At 39.4% G+C, this 25590-nt stretch overlaps 1 protein-coding gene across 1 annotated transcript; it reads left to right on the plus strand.

The window, feature by feature from the left end:
• Window positions 1-800: 800 nt before the first annotated feature.
• Window positions 801-25168, plus strand: ATP7B (ATPase copper transporting beta). The gene is made up of 20 exons (XM_066313233.1): window positions 801-2049; window positions 3604-3840; window positions 4957-5120; window positions 5958-6119; window positions 7562-7638; window positions 7999-8173; window positions 8734-8967; window positions 9155-9246; window positions 9365-9492; window positions 10578-10732; window positions 10925-11059; window positions 11902-12096; window positions 13610-13792; window positions 15334-15532; window positions 16727-16873; window positions 17963-18105; window positions 19961-20164; window positions 20275-20392; window positions 21149-21251; window positions 23133-25168. The coding sequence occupies exons 1-20, from the start codon at window positions 870-872 to the stop codon at window positions 23395-23397; spliced, it is 4296 nt and encodes a 1431-aa protein (XP_066169330.1). The 5' UTR covers window positions 801-869; the 3' UTR covers window positions 23398-25168.
• Window positions 25169-25590: the final 422 nt, after the last annotated feature.

The raw sequence follows: 25590 nt of genomic DNA on the forward strand, positions 1-25590 counted from the left end.
CTGAATGAAAGATAGTTCACTTCTGGCTGGCCTATTTCAGTACTGGACATCCTGAAAATCAATGTTGGATCAAATCAGTGAGTTACTTGTCTTAGGTACCTCACAAGTAGGTGAATAAATTAAACCATAGTGAAAATATCTGCTGACAGTTCTGTGTCTTTCAAGGTCTTTCTTAGATACAGATTTCAACTTAAAAGTTTCTGTATATTAAATGCAGAGAGTCCAGGCCTTTGTGTGCATGCATATAGCTTTTCAAATATCATGCAGCTGACCCTCCCTGCACCAACTTCTTTCAGGTTTCTGAAAAAGTCATGATTCTGTTTTCTTGGGTCTTTTGGTTTTCTTTGGTTTTGTTTGAACTCCTCCTGGGAAAGTAGCAGGTTGGCCAAACTGGGCCAGTTTATGACCTTTTTGGAGAGGCAGTCAGCACACTCTCTACTGTGACCTACTATGCCAGTGTCAGTGTGCTCTGAAGAGCTGCTCAGGCTGTGTGATGGAAGTGTCCTGTGGCTGCAGAGAACTTAAGTTTTAAATTACTTGGTTGGGGTAGGAATATTGAGCCAATTCTGCTTTTATAACCCTAGTTAGTATTTTCTAAATTGCTGCTCAAAGAGACTGAATCAGAAGCCCAATTCATCATCATGGGTATAACTCACTGGTAATATATTCAAAGTGTAAAATAATGTTGTAAAGGGTTTTGGCCATATAGACTAACTTGAGAGCACTTCTAGTATGTACTTGAGAGCATATGAAGGCTTTTGTTGCTTTTACAGGGCTGAAGATACATGCATTTATTTTTTACTTTTCCGCTTTCTTATTAGGCTTTGTCCAACACTGATTCTCCTCCTGGTTGTGAGCTGAAGCCCACAATGAAACATAATTTTGCTTTTGACAACATGGGCTATGAGGAGAGCTCTGAAACCATGCCCTCTCCACCTTCCCAAGAGCATACCGTGGTAGTCAACATTGTGGGAATGACTTGCCAATCATGTGTGCAGTCGATAGAAGGCCGAATTTCCAAGGTGAAGGGCATTTTGAGAATTAAAGTCTCCCTTGAACAGAATAATGCTGTTATCAAGTATCTGCAGTCGGAAATAAGCCCTGAACAGATTTGCCAGGAAATTCTGGATATGGGCTTTGATGCCAACATAGCAGAAGAGAAGTTGACAGCAGCGACTGTCGATTTGCCGAACTTGAAAGAAGCAGTAGTTAAGCTTCGGGTAGAAGGCATGACATGCCAGTCCTGTGTCACCAACATTGAAGGAAAGATTAGGAAACTGCATGGTGTAGCAAAAATCAAGGTGTCACTTGATAACCAAGAAGCAATTATTGTTTACCATCCTTACATCATTCAGCCTGATGACCTCAAGAGACACATCAGTGACCTGGGGTATGAGTGCACCATTAAAAGTAAATCAGCCCCTTTGAAGCTGGGTGCCTTTGATGTCCAGCGCTTGCAGAATGCAAATCCCAGGGAGACACCTGCAAGTTTTGAGAGTGCTGAGCTGGATCCGCTGGTCACCGAGATGGGTAGCACAGCAACAGTGACTCTGCAGATAGAGGGCATGCACTGCAAGTCCTGTGTCAGAAACATCGAAGGAAATACATCAGATCTTCCTGGCATAAAAAGTATTAAAGTGTCTTTGGAGCATAAATGTGCTGTGGTACAGTATAGCCCAGATTTAATCACCCTGTCAGCTCTGCAGCAAGCTATCGAATCCCTTCCACCTGGAAACTTTAAAGTAAGCCTCCTTAATGGTTCAGAAGCAAATCAAGCAGCATCTCCTTCAGGTGCTTTCACATACCATGTTGTCAGACAGCCACCACAAGGCACCACACATGTGACTGTTATTAAGATTGAGGGTATGACCTGCAATTCTTGTGTACACTCTATAGAAGGGACTGTGTCACAGAGGCAAGGAGTTCAGAGTGTAGCAGTTTCTCTAGCTGGCAGTACTGGGACCATACACTATGATCCAGCTGTCACTAGTGGAGAAGAGTTAAGAGCTGCCATAGAAGACATGGGATTTGATGCCTCTGTGCTGACAGGTAACAGTGTTTTTTCTTCTGTGGGTAACGTACCAAGGTGGGTCATGCAACATGTGCATTGAGTTTCATTTCTGGAGAGAAACTCTTTAAAACATCACATTGACATTGTCCCTTCTGAATGACTGATCTGATCTCACCTCACTCAGCAAGGGAGAGAGGCTTCAGCTGTAAAGCACCTTGTTTTAGCCCTTAATAACTGCAGCAGTAGGTGTAAGAGCTGAGTTATATTATGAAGCCAAAAGGTCTGAGGTACAAAACCTTTCAAATAGCTCATCTCCGTACCCCCAAAATAGGTTTCCTCCTACGTCCACAGGCTGCTGTAAGTACATCTATGAAACCAAATATTTGCATTTATGTTCCAGAATACTAAAACCTACAAACTTAATGAAGTATCTTTCATTTAAAACCACTTTTTCCCTAGCTAAAACCACTTTTTAGTTTCTTTAGTCTTTGAATTTTATTTCTTGAGTATTTTTACCTGCCTTACTTCACTAAACCTTTCTTTAGAGCAAGGTAAGTGGCAAAATGCACACACTATTTGGTGGGAACTGCTGCTTTTTTACGTGTCAGCTGCAGCAGTGTATTCATTTTGTACATGTGCTCAATGTTTAAAAAGATGCTTTGATGCGCAATCTCCTCTCTTGCAAATTTTGAATGTGGCAATTTTTACCTGCTTCAACTGAACATATTTGCTTTGAAATACTGATGTAGTTTACTTGAAATTAACTAGTTTAATCACAAAAAAACCACATCGCATTCACTTCTCTCATGAGTCCAATCCCTCTGAATCTCTGGCACTGCTACAAATGAGGAGGGGCCTGTATGTGGTGTTTAATTATAATTTGTTTGGCTTATAATTTGCTGGTAGGAGACCTTTCACTCCATCTGGAAAAGGAGGGACTCCCTCTGTGTTTAACATGTTCGGAAACAACTCTTGCTCCTTTATACAAACCTCTGCCCAAAGAGGGTAGTTTGTGAACACAGCTGGAGCTGTTGTGTTCCTGTTTAATATCTGGCAAAGAATAAAAATGTTTGCAAGCGCCTGTTTGTGTTCAGGTCTCTGAGGTGCTTCCAGTACTCATTTTGCAGTACTTGCAGTGTGAAAACTGTGCCATAAAGAGAAACCTGTTGAGAAACTTGTTTTCCTTGTTTGAGATGAAGCGATATGAGTCCTGCATAGATGGCAACAATGACAGAATAGCTATGACTGGACTACTGGTCTCTGTGCTGGATAAGGATCCTCTAGATACCAATATATCTTTATCAAGTGGAGGTAGCTGACAGCTCTAGGCATTGAAATTGGAGGGAAAATTTGCCACTTGCATTTGGAAAGCTAGTTCTGTAGAGTTAGATGGTCATGCAAGTGATACTGGTGAATATGTATTTTTATGAGCATAGTAACAAGCTATATTATTTCCATATAGAAACCAAGGTTATTTTGTCACCTTCTAAGCAACTATGAGGGTTTGTGTGGTTGATAGATGTGGCTTGTTTGTACTTCTGCATCATCCAGTCACACTGTCAATTGTTCAGTGTATTGTGCATTTATTCGAGATACCGCCACTGGAGAACACAGGCACCAGCCTGATACCAGCAAAGCTGCTGTGCAGCCTCGAGCTCCAGAGCCTCCTTGCCAAGGAGATGCCTCAGATGCTCTTCCAGATAGTCCTCACCCTGGTGGGTCAAACCAGCTCAGCGGAGCCACAGAAGAAAAGTGTGTTTTACAAATCACAGGCATGACCTGTGCATCGTGTGTGTCTACCATCGAAAGAAATCTGCAGAAAGAAGATGGTAATAAATTTAAAATTCCTATAATAAGTCTAATGAAAAGGAATGATGGCATAGAAAAGACATTCTATGATATTAGTGGAAGAGGCTGCAATACAACATCTGGAAGTTAAATAGACTTAGTACTCTTTCTTAGTGCTAATGTAAATATGTCACTGTTTAACTATCCTATTGCATTAGTGGACAAACCTGGTGAACATACTTGTAACAGGTTGTAATGTGATAAAAAATTCAAATAAGTCTGAAGACAAGAACAGAGAAATGGTTGTCATTTAGTTTTCAGGGCCTTGTTGGTTTACAAAGCAATCCATCTCCTCCAGGCCCGTGAGAGCTCAGGCGTGCTCGGGCATATTTGCACAAGCACGCGCAAACAAATGCATGGCCCCACTGCCAGGGTAAGCTTAGGCACAGTGGTGTTTACTGGTCTAGAAGTCTGAAGGCTGGGGCTGCCTTTCCTCTGGCCGTGTAGAAGATTAACAGATGAGCCTTAGCAATGTCCGATTTCATTTGTGTCAGCATGCCTTTGGGAGGTTTTGCTCATTGATTACTCTCTCTCCCCAGTCTCCTAGTGGTGGTCTCACTGCCTTGATTTAGAAATCAAAAAAAAGCACTAGCTTTTCAAAACAATTTTTTTTGGCCTTGTGATCTTTATTTGATTTTCAATTTTCAATTTTCAATTCTAAATGTAGATTTCTGTGGGCTTTTAATTTCTTATAAAAATAAGAAAGGGTGGAGAACAGGAAAATAAAAAGGTCTAGCATTGTGCTACGGGGCTCATCCCAAACTACGAGAGTCTAGGGTAGATCTGGCAGCAGTGGATGTAAAGATTGCTTCCAAACATCCTTTTTGTCTCATTGAATCAAAGCAAAACTCACCTCCTTCCATGTGTAAATCTTGCAATTCCTCTCATTGCTAAAGGGAAACTCCGTGTGGCTGGGTCTCTGTAAAAACTTTACTGTTGTGACTAGGGAACAACACTAGAAGGTGGCAGAGAGAAATCATTAGGCTTGTAATCTCTCTGAGTTGTTACAGTCCTCACTGACAGACACTTGTAATATTTTATTTTTCTTTCCCTCAAAGGAGCTCCATTATCTAATATTTTTGTTATTGCCACTGCAGGAATTGTTTCAGTGTTGGTAGCACTGATGGCAGGTAAAGCAGAAATAAAATACAAGCCAGAACTCATACAGCCTCTTGAAATAGCACAGCTGATCCAGAATTTGGGTTTTGAAGCTATCATCATGGAAAATAATGCAGAAACTGAAGGGCAAGTGGAGCTTCTTGTAAGTCATGTGTATTTGAAATTATATGTTCGTTTTGGAAAAGTCAGGTCTGGAAGACTTGTTTTCTTGCAAAATAGCTTTGCTTGGGCAGTTGTGGTTTCAGCAGCTCTGTTCTGGCTGGTGACACAGTTTGTTTTTTTTTTCATAATTGCTGAAAAGACAAAATCAACTTGTCTTAGAAGAACCTATCCAAAAGCACTGAAATAAAATGTGATTGTTCTATGTACAGATTAGATTTTTCTTAGCAAGCAGAAATGAAACAGAAGTTTTCCATTGAGACACTTCAGTACAGACTGTGACTAAATGAGAGTGTGCCAACAAATATGTATTGTTAATGTTAAGGGCTTTGCATAGAGGTCTACGAACTTTCGGTAAAATCAGTAAAATTAGTAAATTGCCTATATGAAGGATGGATTCCTCAAATACTAATTTTTATTCTCTGACAGATACTTGCTGCAAGACAGAGAACAGTCTGCTGCTGTGTTAATAGACTGTAAAGTGGTAACATGTCTTATTGAAGCCACAGGATCTAAGAGATGAAGTTACCCATGCAGAGTTTGGCTTTGGCAATGTTAATATAGGTGTTGATAGAACCATAATAGTTGTTCTTTTACAGTTAATAGCATGTCTGAGTACTACCATGCAAATACATGGCTGCTGTGACTGTATCTGCTGACTGCACAATTTTATACTAAAAGTGGATAGTTATGTTCTTAGCTTTGTATCATTTAAGACAGCTCTGTAAAACCTTTATGCTGAGGCCTTGTTTCAAGTCTACATACAAATACTGGGTGAATGTGGGGGATTGCAAACTACCCAAAATTGTCTTTTCTTTAGATTACAGGGATGACTTGTGCTTCTTGTGTTCACAATATTGAATCCAAGCTCATGAGAACAAATGGCATATTCTCTGCCTCAGTTGCACTTGCAACTAGCAAAGCTCACATCCAGTTTGACCCTGAAATTATTGGACCTCGAGATATTATAAAAGTAATCAAGGTAGGCTTTGGAAATTTTTTATGTATGGACAATTACATGGTGAAATTTAGAAAGAAATAAAGCAGCTGATATTTGAGAGGTTTCACTGATTTTGTAGATGCCATAGTTATTGCTATGTCTTATGGTCTTGAGGTGAGGTTCCTGTACTCCACAGGAATGCATAGGCTCCCCATTATTACTCTAAAAACACATGCTAAAAACTACAAAATACACCTTTTTTATCTTTATCTGGCAAAAGTGTCATATATTAATTTCTTGGACTTCAGTATGTAAAATCACAGTCATTTAAATGAAGTGTTTCTAATTCAGAAAAAAACACTTTTTTACACTTTACAAAGGCTGTAAAAAACCTTTTGCCACAGCTCATGCCGCAAGTATTACATATCTCTGTACACACTTGTATCTATTCCCACATCTTTTTGAATGGAAACAGCTTGTGACACAGCCTGATATTAAATGAAAAAATCCTGGTTTACCAGTAACCACACAGATCATAAAATCTACTGTTATCACAGCCCAGACATGGACAAAACTTTTTTTTTTTTCTTTTTTTTTTGTCCCACCATAAGGGAAGAGATAATACTGTATGAGGTGCATGCAGTGAGTAGTCAGGAGAACAGCAGAAACTTTGCCTTCCGTGCTCTTGAGTATTTATTCAGAAAAGAGCTGCTAGACCACAGAACTTATGCAGCAGCAGTTATTAACATGTTAACTAGTGGACTGTCTAGGCTGGCAGAGTAGTTCTCTAAAGCATACTTTGTCACAGAATCATTTCAAGATGCAGGTAGGAAGTGTAAGTGTGTTCTTGCAAGTGTGCTTTGTGTTTTTTAGGGTGTTTGGGCAGGAGGCATGGTTCTACTGCAGTAACTCACCCAGGTGTCCCTCAAAGCTGGATTTTTGCTTGTATTTATTTCTGGGAAGCTTTGCCTTGCTGTTTGTTGTCCTATGGGTTTGAACTAATTTTAGGGCACTTTAATTTTCTACTCCAGGTGTATTTATTAAACGGTGGTGCTAGAGACTTGCTCACGAGTTGTCTAGCTCCCAGTGGCTTGTGCATTTTAACTTCCTTTGTGGTATGTCCCGTATCTCCTGATTATTCCAATGGAGGTGAAAGGCATATATTTGCCTTTAGGAGGAGTGCAGTAGAATTCTGTCTGTCAGTGGAAGCTCCCCATGCCTAAGAACTTGGACACTTACTGTATATATACACTGTTCATGTATAGGTACCAGAAGTCCTTTGCAGTGCAAATTTTGAGTACTGACTGGAAATCCTCTCATTTTGGCAGAATCTAAAAATAAATAAGGGGTTGGAACTTATTAAACATGAAACCAATGTCCTTTTCTGACATTTCTTCTAAAAGTAGTCTCATTTAACTGTGTTGTAAGTAATATGGTTAGCTTCATCAAAACTAACTTATCTTTCCTTCCCTTTCAATAAAAAGGAAATTGGATTTTATGCCTCTGTGGCTAACAGAGCTCCAAATGCACATAACCTGGATCATAAAAGGGAAATACAGCAGTAAGTATTTATTTTCTCTCTCACTAATAACCATGTCTAGATCGTATCTTGTAACTCCACTTCCCCCAGCATTCTTCCCAGTTAATTAGATTATTCTTGTGTAAAGCATATTTAATTTTACTATTCTCCATTTGGTTCAAGTACTTCTATTACTTTCATTAGTTTTAGTTTTTAACTGCCAGAAGTCTATACAGTTAAGCATGTTGCAGACACTGAAGCTGTTCCAAAATACTGGATCTTTGCAAGTATCCCAAAGCTGTGTGTCACCACAGTGCTAATAACCCCAGCCCTGCACTACCAGCACAGTTGGGCCTGAGGAGGATGTAAAAAACCCGTGGATTTACAGTTTTTCTTTCTCAGGTGGAGGAAATCTTTCTTGTACAGCCTAGCATTTGGTATCCCTGTTGTAGTCATAATGATTTATATGCAAATACACAATGGTGAAGACCATGGATCTATGGTGCTGGAAGAGAACCTCATTCCTGGATTATCTATTTTGAATCTTCTCTTCTTTATCTTGTGCACTTTTGTTCAGGTATGTCCATGCTACTTCTGAGGGGTTTGCTTTCTCTTCAGTTCCCATTTATGTAATCTGATGTGATGAAGACAGGCTAATGTAAAGATTTAGTGGATTAGGCCTGCCCTCTTGTCTGGCCCACGTATGCAGAACAAAGTGGCACTTTTCTGCAAGTTATCCATTCTGTATTTGCCCATAGCTCTTGCTCCTGCCAAAGTTGCATCAGATAGTTTCTAAGTAGAGAAAGTAATATTAAAATAAAGAGATACCTGATCATCTGCAAATGAATTGGCTAGCTGTAGGTATATCCTTTCATTTCCTATGCTTTGTTTGCTTTGCTTTGCTGAGGAAAAGGATGATATTTGCTGGTTTTCAGAACAAGGAAGTGCAAATGAAATGCAAAAAAAGACTGACTCAATGGAGTCAGTCTCCTAGTAGACCTGAAGTTATATCAGTATCAAATTTACTTGGGTCAGCAGTGCCTTCCCTTATGTACTACACAGTTTTAATTCTGCTATGTATTACGTACTCTGCGGTTACCGATCTTAACATAAGTCTCTTCCTGCTCACACCAACAGTTCCTTGGTGGATGGTATTTTTATGTACAAGCTTACAAGTCACTGAGGCACAAGACAGCCAATATGGATGTGCTCATTGTACTGGCCACAACGATTGCTTATCTGTATTCCTGTGTGATCCTGATAGTAGCAATCATTGAAAAGGCAGAGAAAAGCCCTGTCACTTTCTTCGACACTCCTCCAATGTTGTTTGTGTTCATTTCGCTTGGCAGATGGCTGGAACACATAGCCAAGGTAACTCATCTTCACACAAATATTGTGTATTTACGATAGGAGTAGAAGAAACTATTCAGAGGAATTTTGAGTCAGCTGTTTCTGGTGTAGTCTATAATATGAAAGGCTGTTTAGAGTTCATTGTGTTAAGTGTGTATCAAGATTTCTATATCTCAATGTATCTTAAATATTAATCTCTCTTTTTTAGGGTAAAACCTCAGAAGCTCTTGCTAAGCTTATGTCTCTTCAAGCCACAGAAGCCACTGTGGTGACTCTTGGACCTGGCCACTCTATTGTCAGGTATTTATGAATCAAAATCCCTTCAGCCTGCCTGGGTCACAGACTAGGCTTGACCCAGTTAACCTTTAAAGGTTAAGAGGCATCAGTAACCTCCCTGCTCTACTTGTGTCTTTTGCAGAGAAGAGCAAGTACCTGTTGAACTGGTTCAAAGGGGTGATATTATTAAAGTTGTTCCTGGTGGAAAGTTCCCAGTGGATGGAAAGGTCATTGAAGGCAGTTCTATGGCAGATGAGTCTCTCATTACAGGTAACTTCCTTTATCTTACACAAAGAAGTGAAATCTTCTGCAACTCTTTATTACAAGAAAAGAGAGCAGACCCAACCCAAACACTGTGATCTGAATAGCCTCGCACCTTAATGGATGCTGTGGCTTTGTGAGCTTGAATTCAAATCTTGCATCTATGCACACCTTAAAAACTGAAGGTCTTCTTCTGTTTGGCCACTTACTAACCTACTGATGGGATGGGTATAGTCATAACAGTATTGTCATTATTCCAGCAATGTGGTTGGAGTTTTTCTTGTAATGTATTTGTAGAGATGGTACCTTCTCAGAAATAAGTTCTAAAGGATGATGTGGAAATATTGATGAGATGCTGGCGTTCATATGACAGAGCTCTCTCAATGAGCAAGGAGGGGGAAAGCAAGCCTCAAATTTTGATGTTTATTATTTACATCTTCTGAATTTTTAATTTCATTTTGTAAATCTAGTAAAGATTCAAAGCATTGTACCATTCTTATAAATAAAGTAAAGGATATAAAAATTTACATTGGCATTGGATTACTTACTCTAGTTCTGTTTTTACTTTACATGGAAGCAGAGACACCTTTAGCTTCAGAGAACAAGTGTTATCATTACCACTAAAAGTAGAGAAAATAAAGATGTTCTAGAGCTAGTATTCTTGCAGGAGAACAGGAAGTTTTCCACAGAAAAAACTTTCTAGACTTTGAAAACTCAGTGTTGTGGAGATAAAGACAGATTTCTCAAACTCCCACTGCTAGGCAAGGTGTTAATGGAGAAATTCCTAGAAGTATCTTTTCCAACCAATTTGCTCCTTTGTGGGAGTGGGCGGAACTCCTTGCCCTTTTGAGGGTTGGTATACTGAAAAGTTACAACCAAGGAAACAGCATTTGCTTTGAAATTAATCCTATAAAAAGCTTTATAAAAGTAGGACACTACTTATTCATGTCTTCAACCACACAGAGACACACAGTCTGTGATTTCTGGTCATTATTGCTTAGCATACTGATCTTGCTAACATAGAATGAGCTTGTGTGCTAATTGATTATGCTGTTAGGGGTATTGGCTCATTTATTCCTACCTTTTCTTTCCAGGGGAACCTATGCCAGTCATTAAAAAGCCAGGGAGCACAGTGATTGCTGGTTCTATTAATGCATATGGCTCGCTTCTTGTTAATGCAACTCATGTTGGTAGTGATACTACTCTGGCACAGATTGTGAAATTGGTGGAAGAAGCTCAAATGTCAAAGGTAAAAATAATGGAGAAGAAAACCTATTCACCTTATTTTGATTGAATATTAAAAGGATTCTATGTTTTGATACTTATACACTTCAGTAAACTGTGTTTTTCAAGAGCTATTGTGTATTTTCATGAACTCTGCTTATTTATGTGTTTTAACCACAAACATGCAAATAACTGTTGTTTTGGGTTTTTTTAATAGGCACCCATCCAGCAACTGGCAGATAAATTTAGTGGATACTTTGTTCCATTTATCATCACCATTTCAACGGTGACATTGATAGTATGGATCACAATTGGTTTTGTAAATTTTGATATTATTAAAAAATATTTTCCTGTAAGTAATTTTATTACTATAACTGGATTTTTGTGTTAGGATGTCTTCCAATATAATTAGCATACTTTTCTTAGGTGAGGATTGATGTTATATTCACCCTGAGAGGAGCTCAGTTGGTTAGATAAGAACACCAAAGTTGTGGGTTCAATTTTTGTATGGGCCTTTTACTTTAAGAGTTGGACTTCATGATCCTTATGAGTCCCTTCCAACTCAGAATATTCTGTAAATACTTCTGTAAAACATGATATTTTCTACACAGAGCAGATAATTGTGATATTTAAAATCTCACTGCAGGTATACATATATCTTTGCCTTTACCCCTTAGTTCTGCATGGGGTTTTTACAAATGGAAATTGACAGCATTTCTGGACTATTGCAAGAAGCTGAGCCATTCCTGTTATGTCTGAAATTTTTGTGGGCATTCCTGTTTCTGATGGCAGATAGTGGTTTTGAGAAAGAAGCTGAGGTTCTGTTATCTTCAGGATATGTATTTGCTCTGCTCAGCAACTGGGAGGATCTGTGTATCTGGAAATAGTGTTCTCCTTTGCTAAGCTTTAAAGGAAATTCCAACAAGTTACGTTGACATCTGGGAGACTCAGAGCAGAGACAAGCATTTTTGTATGCTTGAGCAGCAAAAAATCCAGAAAATACTGCCGTAAACAGTTCATAACACTGATCTTTCTTTAGCATTACAGTAACAATAATAGATTGATTTTCTGTACTGAAGTTTTTCAGATAAATGTGTTTTCTGAAATGACTGTGATTGATTGTACACCTATGTTATCTGCTGTCGGCAATCTTACGTATCTTTATTTTTTCCCTTGTCTTCCCTCTTCTTGCAGAATCAGAGCAAAAACATTTCAAAAGCTGAAATAATACTGAGATTTGCATTTCAAACCTCAATCACTGTGCTGAGCATTGCATGCCCTTGCTCTTTAGGCCTGGCTACCCCCACAGCTGTAATGGTGGGCACAGGAGTGGCTGCGCAGAATGGTATTCTCATCAAAGGTGGAAAACCCCTGGAAATGGCACATCAGGTCAATAGTTCATTCTGTACTTTTGTAGCTTAGCCAACTATTGCTACATGAAATATAATTCCCCAGGAAATCCTGCAGGTCCAAAGAAAGACTGTGGAAAGTTGTTCCTTTTTTTTCCTCTTTAATTGATTGTTGCTGGTTAAGGTTAAGAGGACAAATTGGACCTTACTCAAAGTAGTCACGGCAAAATGTCGATAGCCTACATATCCTACAGTCTCATGGCTGCTGCTAATGAGGTTGCTAATCCTCTTCATGGTCTCAGAGGTTTTTGATTTTGCACTTTGTTTACCTCTTCTCCAGAAGAGACCAATAATCCACTGGGGTTTTTTTCTTTACTCTGAGACCTGTTGTTAAATGCATATTGTTCATGATCAGTAGTTTAAAATGTAGAATGCAAGGAAAGAAAAGAGAATTATTTGATGATGTTTAGTGTATAGACAAGAAAGAGAGAAGGGAGGCAGAAAAAAACCTTCAAAGACACAAAAATTATGCAAAGAGGAGGAAGAGTTTGAAGGAGAAAGAGGTTTGGCATGTCCACAGCTGCTGAAAAGAAAATTAATCAAAACCATGCTGTGAGAGGCTGTGTTAGACATATGCAGAACATTTTAAAGAGAGGAGGATGATAACAGCAAGTTAATCAGAATGATAATTCTTGTTCTTACTTAAGCAGAAATTTTTCCAAAACTCTGGGGAAAGATAAAAAAACCCTGCTAATTAATTCTAGGACTTTTTACCTTTTGGATCCAAGCAAGGCTATGGTCAGAGCTTTGAAAATTTGGTGATCTGTTGGATTCTGCAAGGTTGGTGTGTTGGAATAGCTGGATATGGAGGAAGTGCCTATTTTGCTGAGTTTGTGGCGTTTGTGTTTCTCTCTGCTGTGTTTATTTTCAGGATTAGAATTGACTTTATCTTTGGGTTCCAGTATATGTGGGGCTGTGTTTTTGGTTCATTTCTGATTCCTCAAGACCCATTGGCCTGGCTGACAAGTGATGGCTGAGTTTGGTGAATAGCATGACATCAATTTTGCTTAGGTTGTTTTTTCTTGAACTTCTTGCACTCTACATCTTCTCTTTCACCAAACCACTGCCTGAGCCCTCTCTCCTCAGTGTAATTGTTAATTGTTTAGAACTGCACTCAAAAAGGTCCCTTTTGCATCACATACCTTATGGGAAAAGTGATTAAGGTACCATTACATGAATCCTGCATGTGAATGCATGTACTGTCCTTTGTGCATGCGTCTCAGTCCTACAATTACACTGTTGTCTGAGATGTCCCTTGTGTGGCCACAGGATGATCTTGTAGATTTATGAGGAATGAATAGGAAAGGATAAGGAGCCCTGCGGTAAAGATAGTTCAAGAAACCTACAGGAATCCCTGCTTCTGTGGATTTATTCTGTCTTTGTGTGGATATAGTCAACTGTTCATTGAAGTCTTGACTGTGTTTATGTGCCATAAACATACAAGCATCCCTGTGCTTGCAGGGCTTAGACAGTAACTGTGTTTTTTCTTGCAGATCAAGACTGTGATGTTCGATAAAACTGGGACCATCACCTATGGAGTTCCTAAAGTCATGAGGGTGCTTTTGATGGGAGACACAGCTGTGCTTCCCCTGAAGAAGGTACTGGCTGTTGTTGGTACAGCAGAAGCCAGCAGCGAGCACCCTTTAGGAATGGCCGTCACTAAATACTGCAAAGAGGTACCTACTTATCCTTCCTGTTTCATCCAGGGCCTGAGGGCATCTCTGAAAATGCAGCAATGTTAATAAATAAATAAAGTCATCAGGTCCCAGAGGAAAAGGCCTGCCTAAACAGTAATGGGCTGGAAAGCTGGGAGATTGCATGGTTGTGCATCTTGGTCTGGACATTACCAGACAGTGTATTCTAAGCTGTGCTTTTCTGGGAACGATGTGGAGTTCTGAAGGGAGATCTTGCTAAGTTTATCTCAAACTAGTGAGAAAATAAGGAATATATGGAAGATGAATACTTAAAATAACATCATGGAGCAAATGTGTGTGATGACATTTCATATTATGTGAACTAAAGTCACTTTTATTAGTCACTGCTCATTTGAATAAATTAGGCAAAAGGCTGTAAAGCTTGAATATTAAACTGTAATACTTGTGATTTTCACAGATGAATTAATAGATTACTCAAGTCTTTGTAAATTTTACGTATCCTCAGAGGTCATTTATATATATGTCATGTGTTCCTCAAGCTTCAGGAAGAAGTAAAACACAAATTGTAGTGAAAATAGGAAGCCTATGTAAATAAACAATTTATGTCTGCTAAGAAAAATTAATTGATTTAGGGGAAAATAATTTTATAAAATATATCAAACTTGCCAGATATTTCAGTGATAAAATTTAGAAGTAAAAGCATTCATTTAGAAGGAAAAGGAGAATATAAGCAACAAACCAATTGCCTTTCTTGTATTTTACATATTTTATTTAAAATTTGTTTTAGTACCCTGACAATTCTGTAATCATCCCCTGCAGCAGTTATTACTGGATCATGGCTTATATGAATTGTAATGCTATACTGTTGGCTGATGTTCTTATGACCTGCATTGCCATCCCTGTATTTTAAGATCACTGAAAGGTACATATAGTACCAGCTTCCAGAGACAATCCAGAACAACTTGTTTACAAAGTAATTTTTTCTCCGTTATTTTTGTAACCTGTAGGGTCCTGATAATCCCTTTATCTCATCTTGAAAGTATTCACTGACTTCTCTCCCTAACTCAACACAAAAACCCAGTTTCCCTAACATCCAGGCAGATTCCTCCTGGAACTTTTCACTGTACTCATATATATACCAAAGGTCTGATCCATCCTCCAGCCAATTGTCTCTGAGGTTGATTAGAAGTTGCATCTTTTAGAAGCTGAATGGCTTAATGTTGAAACATTTCTCTTACATTCCTAGTCTAGGCTGAAATCATGAACTACCAATCTAATTTTCTCATCCTTGAACTACAAGAAAAAGCTGTCCCTTATGGCTTGCTGGTGCTCGGGCTGAGACCTGGTTGTGGTCTGCATGGCTACCCCTTTCTAAAAGTCTAATCCACAGCACACCAGAGCATTCTTATTTTTAATTCTGTGCTACTGATACTCCTAGTTTTCATTTGGTCAGTCATTGTCAAGAGACGAGGAATGAGGCCTCTTTTTTGGCAAGAGTTATCTAATATTTGTACCCCATGTGGGCAGCACAGATTGATGATGGCCTCTGGTTACATCTTCAGGAGCTTGGCACTGAGAGCCTGGGATACTGCACCGACTTCCAGGCAGTCCCAGGCTGTGGTATCAGCTGCAAGGTTGGAGGAGTTGAGGCCATCCTTGGCACAGCTGAGGAAGGTCCCAATAAGCTGGATGCTAACAGGAGTGGAGAGAGCAGTGGTCCTCTGGGAGATAACGCAGTGATCATGCTCTTGGAATCACGAGGTAGGTGATTATGTGTGCCAGCTGCAGTGTGAGGGAGAATGAGTCAACAGCACCAACCACCTACCAGACTGTGTACTAGAGAAAGGTGGATATGGGGCAGAAGAAGACAAAGAACAGGATGGACAAAATGTACCTTGACAAAAATTGAAGCTCTCTCCACAACTCTTGATCTCTCTCTGCAATTCAGAAACTTAAAGGAGAATTAGGTACAGTGATGGGTACTTGAAAATTCCATACAATACATAGACAAAAAGGCATACCCAGCAATGTTCCTTTTGGACAGAAGAATGGTCCAGCAGACAGCAAAGTTTGTCATTTAGCATTATCTTCCCATTTAGAGCAGTTACCTTTAACATATGTTATCTTACTGCAACTTTTTATATCCTACCCTTTAGTTCTATATTAACTTGAATCTTTTGTTTCCTGTTCATATACCTCTCAAGGCACCTAATTAAAAACAAAGAAACCCAAACATATTCAGCAGATGTAAACCCAAGTGTCCTAAATCTGGAAACTGATTTTAGTGCCTGGTATTTTTGATTAGGCCAATACATTCAGGTTTGTTTCAGACTCTCTGGAAGCCACTTTGCTATTTTGTAGTGTAGGAGAGAAAAAAAAATGTATTTAAAGCCTTCTTTAAGGAGCTCATCAGTTCTCTTCAGAAGGCTGTGGTGCTCTTGACCTTTTTGAGAAAGCTATTAGAAGAGTTAAATAGAATGAGAACTTCAATCATCAGAAATGTGCCATTTGTGAATGGTGCTAATGTAATATCTTCTCACCTGCTTATTTGGTTCTTGTGAAGTTGGATTGAATTCATAATGAGGTGCATTGTTTGTTAGAACTACACTACTTTTTTCTTGTCAGAAATAGCCTTTATATTTGAAAGTCATTAGCTGTGAGAACAAAGCAGGATGGTATTTACTAAATGCTTGTACTGCGCTTATTCAGTGAAACAATGCCAGCTGACAAAGGCAAATGCCAGCAAGTACTTCCATTAAGTCCTGACGCAGTTCTGTGTGTAAACAGGCACAGATTGAGGCTTGAAACAGAAAACTTCTATGAGGCTGTCTTCAGGCAGTGCCTCTGCCTAACTTGTCTTCCTCAAATATCTCTGCTTGTGTAGATGCACACTGCTTGTGTAGATGAGCTCACTGTTTTTGAGATGCTGATTTTTCTTTTTGTCTGTGCCCAAAGGTCCATCAGCCTCTCAGAAATACTCGGTGTTGATTGGAAATCGTGAGTGGATGCGACGCAATGGCTTGAATATTACAAATGATGTAAATGATGCAATGACAAACCATGAAATGAAAGGACAGACTGCCATACTAGTGGCTATAGATGGTAACTGTTCTTCCTTAGAGTGACTTAACAAATATGAGTCAGTCCTATTGCAGAACAGATGAAAACAATCTGAAGTTGATCACTGGCTTAGTGTCAAGAAACTACTAATCTTTTAGTGCAGAACTGCTTGTGAACTGTGAAGTATCAAGGTGTTCTTAAAAGAAGCTTGTACCACAGAACAGTGTTTATAAGGTTTTGCTGTTTTGTTTTTAATTTAAGAATTAATTTTTTAATGCCCTGTTGTCTAGAATCATGGTTCAAACAAGCAGTGCCATTACGGTGCCATGTCCAATCCTTAATTTATGTCAGTGAAGGATCATGCACCAACCTATCACATCACTGGTTTTAAAACATGCAGTGAATAAACAGAGTGATTCATTAGATCAGTCAAGTATAATAGATTAGACTAAATGAGTTTTGCCAGTGAGGTTCTGTTCTATGCCATGCAGAAAGAGATCCCAGACAATACCTTGATATGAGAAATTATTGCAATGGTGATAGATTGCCAGCACATCTGTGATCTTGAAATGAGGCCAATGATTCATTTACTGAAAAAATATCCTTGGTGCTCCTAGAGAGCAATTTTGAAAAGCATTTGCTTGTCAAGGAAGTGTGGATGTACTTTTGAGCCAATGTACTGGAAGGCAGATGCAAGACTTCTCAATTAAAGTAATTAATTCTAGTAGAGATCTAACCCTGAAAGACTAGGGATATAAAACCCGACTCTATATACTTCCTCTTGGAGGAGTGGCTTCAACATCTGACCTGGGCACGAATACCAACACTTTCTCTGACCCACTATCATATTTGTCCATACTATAAAATATAGAGGTCAGACTTGTTTAAAAGCTACTCTCTTCCTCGTCTTCCTGATCCCTAAATATCAAAGGTGTTTATTGTTTGATCTGGAACAGGCAAATGATAAAGAGGCCATAAGTGAGAAAGCTACAGACATGAGTGTCAGTATTGCTCAGAATGTGTTATTTATTTCACAAGCTGCCACAGTCTGATGGAGGGGGAGCTCTGTTCTCTTGCTGCCTCTTTGCCTCCCACAGCTCTCTCTGACAGAGGATGCTTTTATTTGTGCAGGTGTGTTGTGTGGAATGATCGCAATAGCTGACATTGTCAAGCAGGAGGCAGCCCTTGCTGTGCACACACTGCAGAGCATGGGAATAGATGTGGTGCTCCTAACAGGGGACAACAGGAAAACTGCAAAAGCCATTGCTACTCAGGTATCTGCTTCTCTGTGTTTTGAAAAGCTACACAATGAGGTTCTAAAACTCCTGTTTGCCCTGGTGAATTTGAAGCAGGAGCTTCAGTTTCCCTGGAATTATGGTTTCCCTGGATACATTAAATGAAGACAAATTTTTCTTGAACTGGACTGAAAATCAGGTGAAGTCCTATGGCATAGCAGAGGCCAATGGCTGCGTTAAGATCCCATTGAAGACATGCAGTCAGTGCTTCTGCAGAGTAATGGAGTTTCTTGCAGTATTTGGTTGCTGAACTGAAGCTTCCAGTATCCTTTTGCTGAAAGGCAGACCTGTTTGGTTAGTGATGAAGGAAAGTTCCTTGAAGGTCCAGTCCTGGTTACAGTTAGGAAATCCACAGTGTGGATTTGTCATTACCTTAAAGGCATAACATAACAATATGAATTATTGTTAAGAAGCATAGCAGTCTAAAGGAGGCTGGGTTTATATGAGATTTCCCCGATCTCAAACTATAAATGAGAAGTCCAATTTTCACTCTACCTTGCTATGTTTCCACCCTGACAGTCTTCATTTCCCTCTTTCCCTTTGCATTGGTCTACTTTTAATCTTACCATGTGTCACTTGCTTTCCTCAAGTGTCCCACCACACAGCTGACTCAGCCAGCACTGTGGTGTATGCATGTTCTTCTGTGCTGTGAGGTCTGTTTTGTTTCTCTGTGTGATTTAATCCTCCTCCTATTGGGTTTCACGCTTTTGTGTTCAGTTTTGGTAAAGCGCTTTCCCACCCAACTTTCTTTGTCAAGGGAAAAAAGTCTTTCAGAAACAAGCTTGAATTTATGGTTCCGGGAACACAGATGAATGTTATAAACAAGCTTAGTTTGTGTCAACCTACATTTTCATTGAATTTTTGGAATGTACTTTCCAATGGAAAGAAATGGTAAGCAGTTTTAAAAACATTATAAAATGTTACTTTTTAAAAGGTTAAAAGAAAACTTCATTCTTACATGGTAAAAAGCTGCTTCTGCCTCGTGAGGCAGCCAAACAAAGGGTATTATCATCCAAGCGCTATTTAATACACTCATCTGTTTTTTGATTACAACACTAGAGCCATTGCTAGCAACTCCACATAAGTTATGATGTGGATGGGTAAAAGCATTTAGCTAGCCATCTGCTTTATTTTTATAATCTCCCTGAGACTTGCACATACTTGTTGTCTCTGTGTTTCCCCTGCTGTAACTGCTTGATCATACATGGTTCATGTGTTGCATTATCTGCTTGAATGCTCTGCAGAGGGATCTGGACGGGCTGGATTGATGGGCTGAGGACAGCTGTGTGAGGTTCAAGAAGGTGAAGTGCCAGGTCCTGCACTTGGGTTACAATGACCCGAGGCAGCACTACAGGCTGAGGGCAGAGCAGCTGAAAAGCTGCTTGTCAGAAAAGGACCTGAGGGTGCTTGTTGACAGTGGCTAAACATGACCAGTGTTTAGCCCAGGGGTGTGCCCAGGTGGCCGAGAAAGCCAACGCATCCTGTATCAGCAATAGTGTGGCCAGCAGGACCAAGGGAACTGGTGGAGTCACCACCCCTGAAGGTATTTAAAAGACAAATCTTTATCACTAGGGCAGTGGAGCTCCAGAAGTCATGCAGGACATGATTCTAAGGGCAGAGTGTGGTTTGCCAGCATTGCTGCAGTAGGAGGGTGCTGTTATCAATCCTGTTCTTATGCCAAAGGCATGTTGCTCTTCAGTTTTCTCTGTAGCTTGCAAGTGTTGCCTTCACCAGAATCAGTTTGGTTGACATTCCTGTTTCACCTAGAACAGCAAATGGTTCTTCCTTTCAGCATGAAGCGCATCACCAACGGGGTGTCTTTCTTTGTACATAGGTTGGGATCAAAAAAGTCTTTGCGGAGGTTCTTCCTTCTCACAAGGTTGCAAAGGTCCAGGAACTCCAAAATGGGAAGAAGAAGGTTGCAATGGTTGGTGATGGAGTCAACGATTCCCCTGCACTAGCCAGAGCTGATGTTGGAATTGCAATTGGAACAGGCACTGATGTTGCCATTGAAGCTGCAGATGTTGTTCTTATCCGAGTGAGCACTACAGTTTTGGCCTGTCCTCTTTTATCACTGACACTCTTCATTTTGGTTTAGTTTTCTGAAGGCTGCATGTGGAAAACTTTCAGTGCTCTTCTGTCTTGCAGAATGATTTGCTGGATGTAGTTGCCAGTATTCACTTATCCAAGAGAACAGTTCGAAGAATACGAATAAATCTGATTCTTGCCTTAATTTATAATATGCTTGGAATACCCATAGCAGCAGGTATGTGACTGCCAGAGCTCAGCTTGTCAAAGACAGCACTTGATCTCTGTGGTGCCTCTTCTAGGATCGATTCTCTGCTCAAGGAGCCAAAGACAAGTTCTTAAAATACTTAAAACTTGGTAGAAGGAGGGCAAAATATATACATTCTTTTTTCCTTTCATATTTTTTTCTCTTGGCTTGCCTCTTAGGAATAAATATTTCTAGATGAAATTAAAACTATGCTCTTACTTCATGTAGCAGTACTTGGGGATTAGTTTCTGTTTATTGAAACCCAGCTCTAATAAGATATACCATCGTACCCTAAAAAAGGGTGCTCCCTTTTTTATTTGCCCTGAATAATTTTTCTCTCCTACTGCTTGTATTCTTTATGCCTCTGCCAGACATTTTCTCATGCTATAAATTCCTCCTTACCTAAAGTATTCCTTTTTTTTATGAGTAGCTTCTCCCATACTGTTGCCTTGTCTTTCTGTTGCCTTTGCTGTGTTTCATATGTGCAGAATATCTGGAAGGGACAGATTGTACAGTCCTGTGGCTGCAGTCTTGTACCTGTATTGGTGCAAAGGTCCTCCCTTGCAATGGAAGGGACATGTTTAGTAATAAGTGAGTAAATACATGTATTGATCTGGCTGTGTTTATGGAGGTCTCAGCAGAGACCTGCTGTTGTAGAACTGCTGATCTGTTCTATGATATGCAGGGGTGGAAGTGCTTGTGCTGGGACGAGCAGCTATGGCTCATGTCGATATGTTTTTTTCCTAGGTGTGTTCATGCCTGTTGGCCTCGTGCTTCAGCCTTGGATGGGATCAGCTGCAATGGCAGCTTCTTCTGTGTCTGTCCTGCTGTCTTCCCTGCAGCTGAAATGGCAAGTTGTCTTGTGTTTATCAGTGGGGGAGCTGTGGCAGTACTGAGGCTGGGACTCCTGTGAGACACTACTTCGAGCTTTCTACACCTAAAAGTACCTGGAAGTCCATTAGCTTGGGGTCGTTCTGTCTAATCCTTGGGTCCAAAAGAGACAGGTGTCACTATTATGAACTTACCTGGACTAATACAGTATGCAGTGTGCTTTAACTAGCAGCTAAAAGTGTGACTGGATGTCACCTGGGCCCACATAGTGGAGATCAAGTTCAATACCAAGTAAAGTAATGATCAGGAGGTTTTGCTGTGAATAGCAAAGAAACAATTAGTTTGAAAGATGAGTCTCCATAATGTAACAATAGATTTTTTAAAAAGTATTTGTACCTCTATGGTTTTTATTTTTCTCTATTTAAAGTAGCCAGACAGAAATGGGGAAGCGGTGTACTTATTCTTTTGCACCTTGCTGCAGATAAGGCATCTTTCTTTATTCTTTCGGAAGGAAACCAATTTCTGATCTACAGGAAGATTTTTCAAGTTCTATTCATTTTAATGTTACATTTTTTTGGGTGCCCTTTTTGACAGTTACAGTGGACCTGTTCTTAACAGCATAGAAAGCAAACACCTTTCAAGAATAAGACTTTTTATGGTGTCTGAAATTGGTCCAAACCTTCACATATTTTTAGTGTAGCTGGGATGCTCTGTATGTTACAGGATAGCACAGTATTGTATAAACTAACACAGGAAATCTGTTATTACATCATGTTTCTAATCCTGCAAATGCTCAATGAGACCACAATATAAGTACAAGTGACATACATACATGTCTGCTTGCAGAATCAGCCATACCATTACAGGATTTTCATCTGAAAAGGTTTTACTGTGTAGTTATCCAAAGGAGGAGAATTTTTTTATAAAGGGATTCCTTAATTCTCCATTGCTTTTGACCTTATGCTAATTGCATGAAGGGTCACACACCATTTTGGGCGGCTGTTGAGAACCCCCTAAAAAATATTTGGCTTCAGACTTATGGAAGCTGTATTACAGCATACACTTCAGGACAATAATCTTTCTTGAAACTTCAGATCAGGTGAATAGAAATTCAGATTCCAAAGAACACTGTAGTGTATACATTTATGAGGAAGACCACACATACTTGCCATTGCTGGGAGTTGACTTAGTATGTACATTGAATCAGACAGTGATTTTTGTGTCATTGAGTCCATTCACCTGCAGTTGTCTTCTATGAACCTTCTAATAATTCAGCAAACATGTAATTTTTATTAAAGACCCTCACTTTGAGAGTCCCTCTCTTTTACTCTTGAAATGTCTTAATGCCGTGTGAGACGTACTCTTAGCCCTGTAACAGGGTGCTCGAATTGCATGGAATCATAGATTCATCTGGGTTGTAAAAGACCTTTAAGATCATTGAGTCCAACCATTAACCTGGCACCACCAAATCCACCACTAAACCATCTCCTAAATGCAACAGAAGAGTGCTCCGTCAGTGGTAATGTGGTCTGGAATGACTGAAAACTCAGATCAGAAACATCTTGAGGAGTGTTCTGCATTTCTCCATCATCCTCCCTTCTGTGCTTGTCTTGGATTGAGAGAATTGTCAGGCTCAAAATTCAAGTAGGAATAAAAATTATTGTTTTGTAACTGATTTTTGAGACTATTACACTCTTGACACCACAAATTTTAAATTCATTGTTTGTGAGCTATTAGACAGGAAACTTAATTTAAACATATGTAATTTATCTGTAAATGTATTTTTTCTATATAAACACTTTCAATACATTTAGGTTATCAGGAGTTCCTGATTTGTTCTAGTGCTAGGTGCTTCTACCTGTTGACCTCTTGTTAATATATTTTCTCTTTCTCTTCTTAGTTACAAGAAGCCAGACACAGAAAGTTATGAAGCACAAGCTCAAGGCCGCATGAAGCCACTCACTCCTTCTCAAATCAGTGTTCACATTGGAATGGATGATAGGAGGAGGGATTCTTCCAAACCATCTCCTTGGGATCAGACTAGCCAAGTGTCCCTCTCTTCCTTGGCTTCAGACAGGCTGCCGAGACGCAATGGTTTTATTGAGGAGGAGGGGGGCAAGTGGTCCTTGCTCATAAATGGAGCTGATGAAGAACAGTACATCTGAAGCACTGGATTCAGTGCAAGGGGAGATGTTCCTCCTCCCCAGTCAGGGGAGGGACTGACTTATTTCATCAACAGCTTCAGTGTTGTAAGTGAAGTATTCCTTCAGCTCATAAGACAGTTGCAACTCAGCTCAGTGTTTGGTTCTATGGACTGTGGATTTTTTTTTCAGGCCACCAGTTATTTCTAGTTATGGAAATAATCTGTGGCACTATCATGAACTGGCTTGTTTGCACGCAGCATTTAGTGAAATAATGTAAAAATGTAATTTTCAGAGTCTAAAAGAGTTTATCTGTGGCTCTTTGCTAGGAACCAAATTTCATACTTTTCACTCTATCAAACTTTGTTACTTCAAGACCACATGAAGCAAAAGTATTTTCAGAGCTGCCAAATATTAATTTTTGTCTAAATGAAATTAGCAATGGCATAAGGAATTCTGTGGTTAGAGGCTGAATTTTTACAGAATCCTTCCTAACTAGTCATATGTCACTGTGAGAACTTTGTATTTAGATTCATGGCATCTCCTGGGACCAAAAACGCTTTGTTGTTCCACCTGCTATAATTCTCTGGAAGGTCTTTTTTAACGATTTTCACTTGCTTTGAGGTATTGCATCCTTTTGATGCACATTTCTACTGCTCTCTTTGATTTTCTCTTTTTCTCCATATAAGCCCTTTCCCCCTTTTTCTTGCACAAGAGATCTTCTATGAGTTATCATTATGTTTACCGATATTCCTGTTTGGGACAAACTCCTTTAAGTCACCAGGAACCGTTCCATTCCTATTGAAGTCCATAAAGGCAGAACAGTTCCATGTCCCACTTATCCAAGATACTTTGTGGGACCCTGGGGAGCTCCTTAGAGTTGGGCAGTTGTCTGTCTCTTTCCTTTGACTGAGTGAAGAATTCATGAAGTGAGAGCAAAGGCGATATTTACCTTGGTATGACTGAGCAGAGCTAGCACTGGTGTGAGTCCAGTGTAGCTGAACAGAGTGAGCTTATTGCATAACTTACCGCAGCTTGCTGGTTGCTTAAAATGCAGCTAAAAGTTTAAATTATAAAGGTGGGTAAATGGCCTTAAAGTGGCCTTCTGTTTGCCATAATATGAATAAATGATGGGACCTGAACTGTCAGGTTCAGGAAAATTTGTAATTTAAAATTGTATTTATGTTTTGCATTGGTTTTAGTTTCCCTCTTTACTTCAATGAGAAATCAAAGTGCTGGATAACCATTTTTTTTTCTTTAACATCTTTACCAAAGCTTGCAGTAATTTCATACCTGTGGATGTCAGGTTCACCCCTTAACACTTTTGAGAGTCAGGACAGTAGGAATCAAGAGATTTGGTGCACTGGATCCAGTCCTAGAGCACTGTGTTGTCCAACTGTGCGACTCTGATGTAAGCAGAGTTTTATAGTCTAATTTAGAAACTGAAAGAAAAGGAAATACTTTGCTAAACAACATGAAATTACTACTTCTTTTCATTGACTGACATATAGAGCTATTTCTAACATGGGTCTAAATCCTGCTTCTCTTAATGTAAAAATGAAAAAAGTCAGAGAGGAAAAGAATTGTTCTCAAAGCATGGGATGGGTCTTCCTATTTTCTCAGCACTGTCTTAAATATAATTACAAATCAGTTTTAAAACTCTATATATGTAGAGATTACTTTCACAGCACACACACTTTTCAAACTTGCCATATCTGCATGTCCCTGTGGGGAAGAGGGTGTGAGGTTTTACTGTTCTGTGTTTTCTTACCAGTCCTTATAGTAAAAATATGGATTTTGTGGTGGTTTTTTTTTTTTTTTTTTTTTAATCAAACAAATAACTGTGTGTCTTTTTATTTTCTTATTGAGGGGTTCAGAATAAAAATAGCATAAACAGAGATTGTTAAATTGCAGGGTACATATGCACAAGGGTTTGTGACTGCCTTGTGATCTGTTTCAAGCAGGATATATAGGAGGGAAAAAGAGGCAGTGTTGTTTCATGTTGAGAAAGGTGAGGTTGCAAGCATGTTAAAGCGTAGAAATAGGATTCAAAATCATCTTGGGAAATTGAACAGAACCAAGAAACTTTGCAAACAGAACAGAGAGGAATTAAAGGTCAACACAGTTGAAAAAGGTCAGGTAGTTGTATGGCATTCATTTTGTGACCCGTTCTAACAACACAGTGATGCTGCAAAATGAAGAGAAACATAGAGAGGT

Source organism: Sylvia atricapilla, chromosome 2 (genome assembly GCF_009819655.1).
Source record: "Sylvia atricapilla isolate bSylAtr1 chromosome 2, bSylAtr1.pri, whole genome shotgun sequence".
In the NCBI taxonomy this organism is placed as follows: domain Eukaryota; kingdom Metazoa; phylum Chordata; class Aves; order Passeriformes; family Sylviidae; genus Sylvia; species Sylvia atricapilla.

Coding starts and splice junctions, on each gene's coding strand:
- ATP7B (XM_066313233.1), top strand. CDS start 870: ATGAAACATAATTTTGCTTTTGACAACATGGGCTATGAGGAGAGCTCT. Junction 8,174..8,733: donor TCTTGTGCACTTTTGTTCAG/GTATGTCCATGC, acceptor TCACACCAACAG/TTCCTTGGTGGATGGTATTT. Junction 18,106..19,960: donor CAAAAGCCATTGCTACTCAG/GTATCTGCTTCT, acceptor CTTTGTACATAG/GTTGGGATCAAAAAAGTCTT.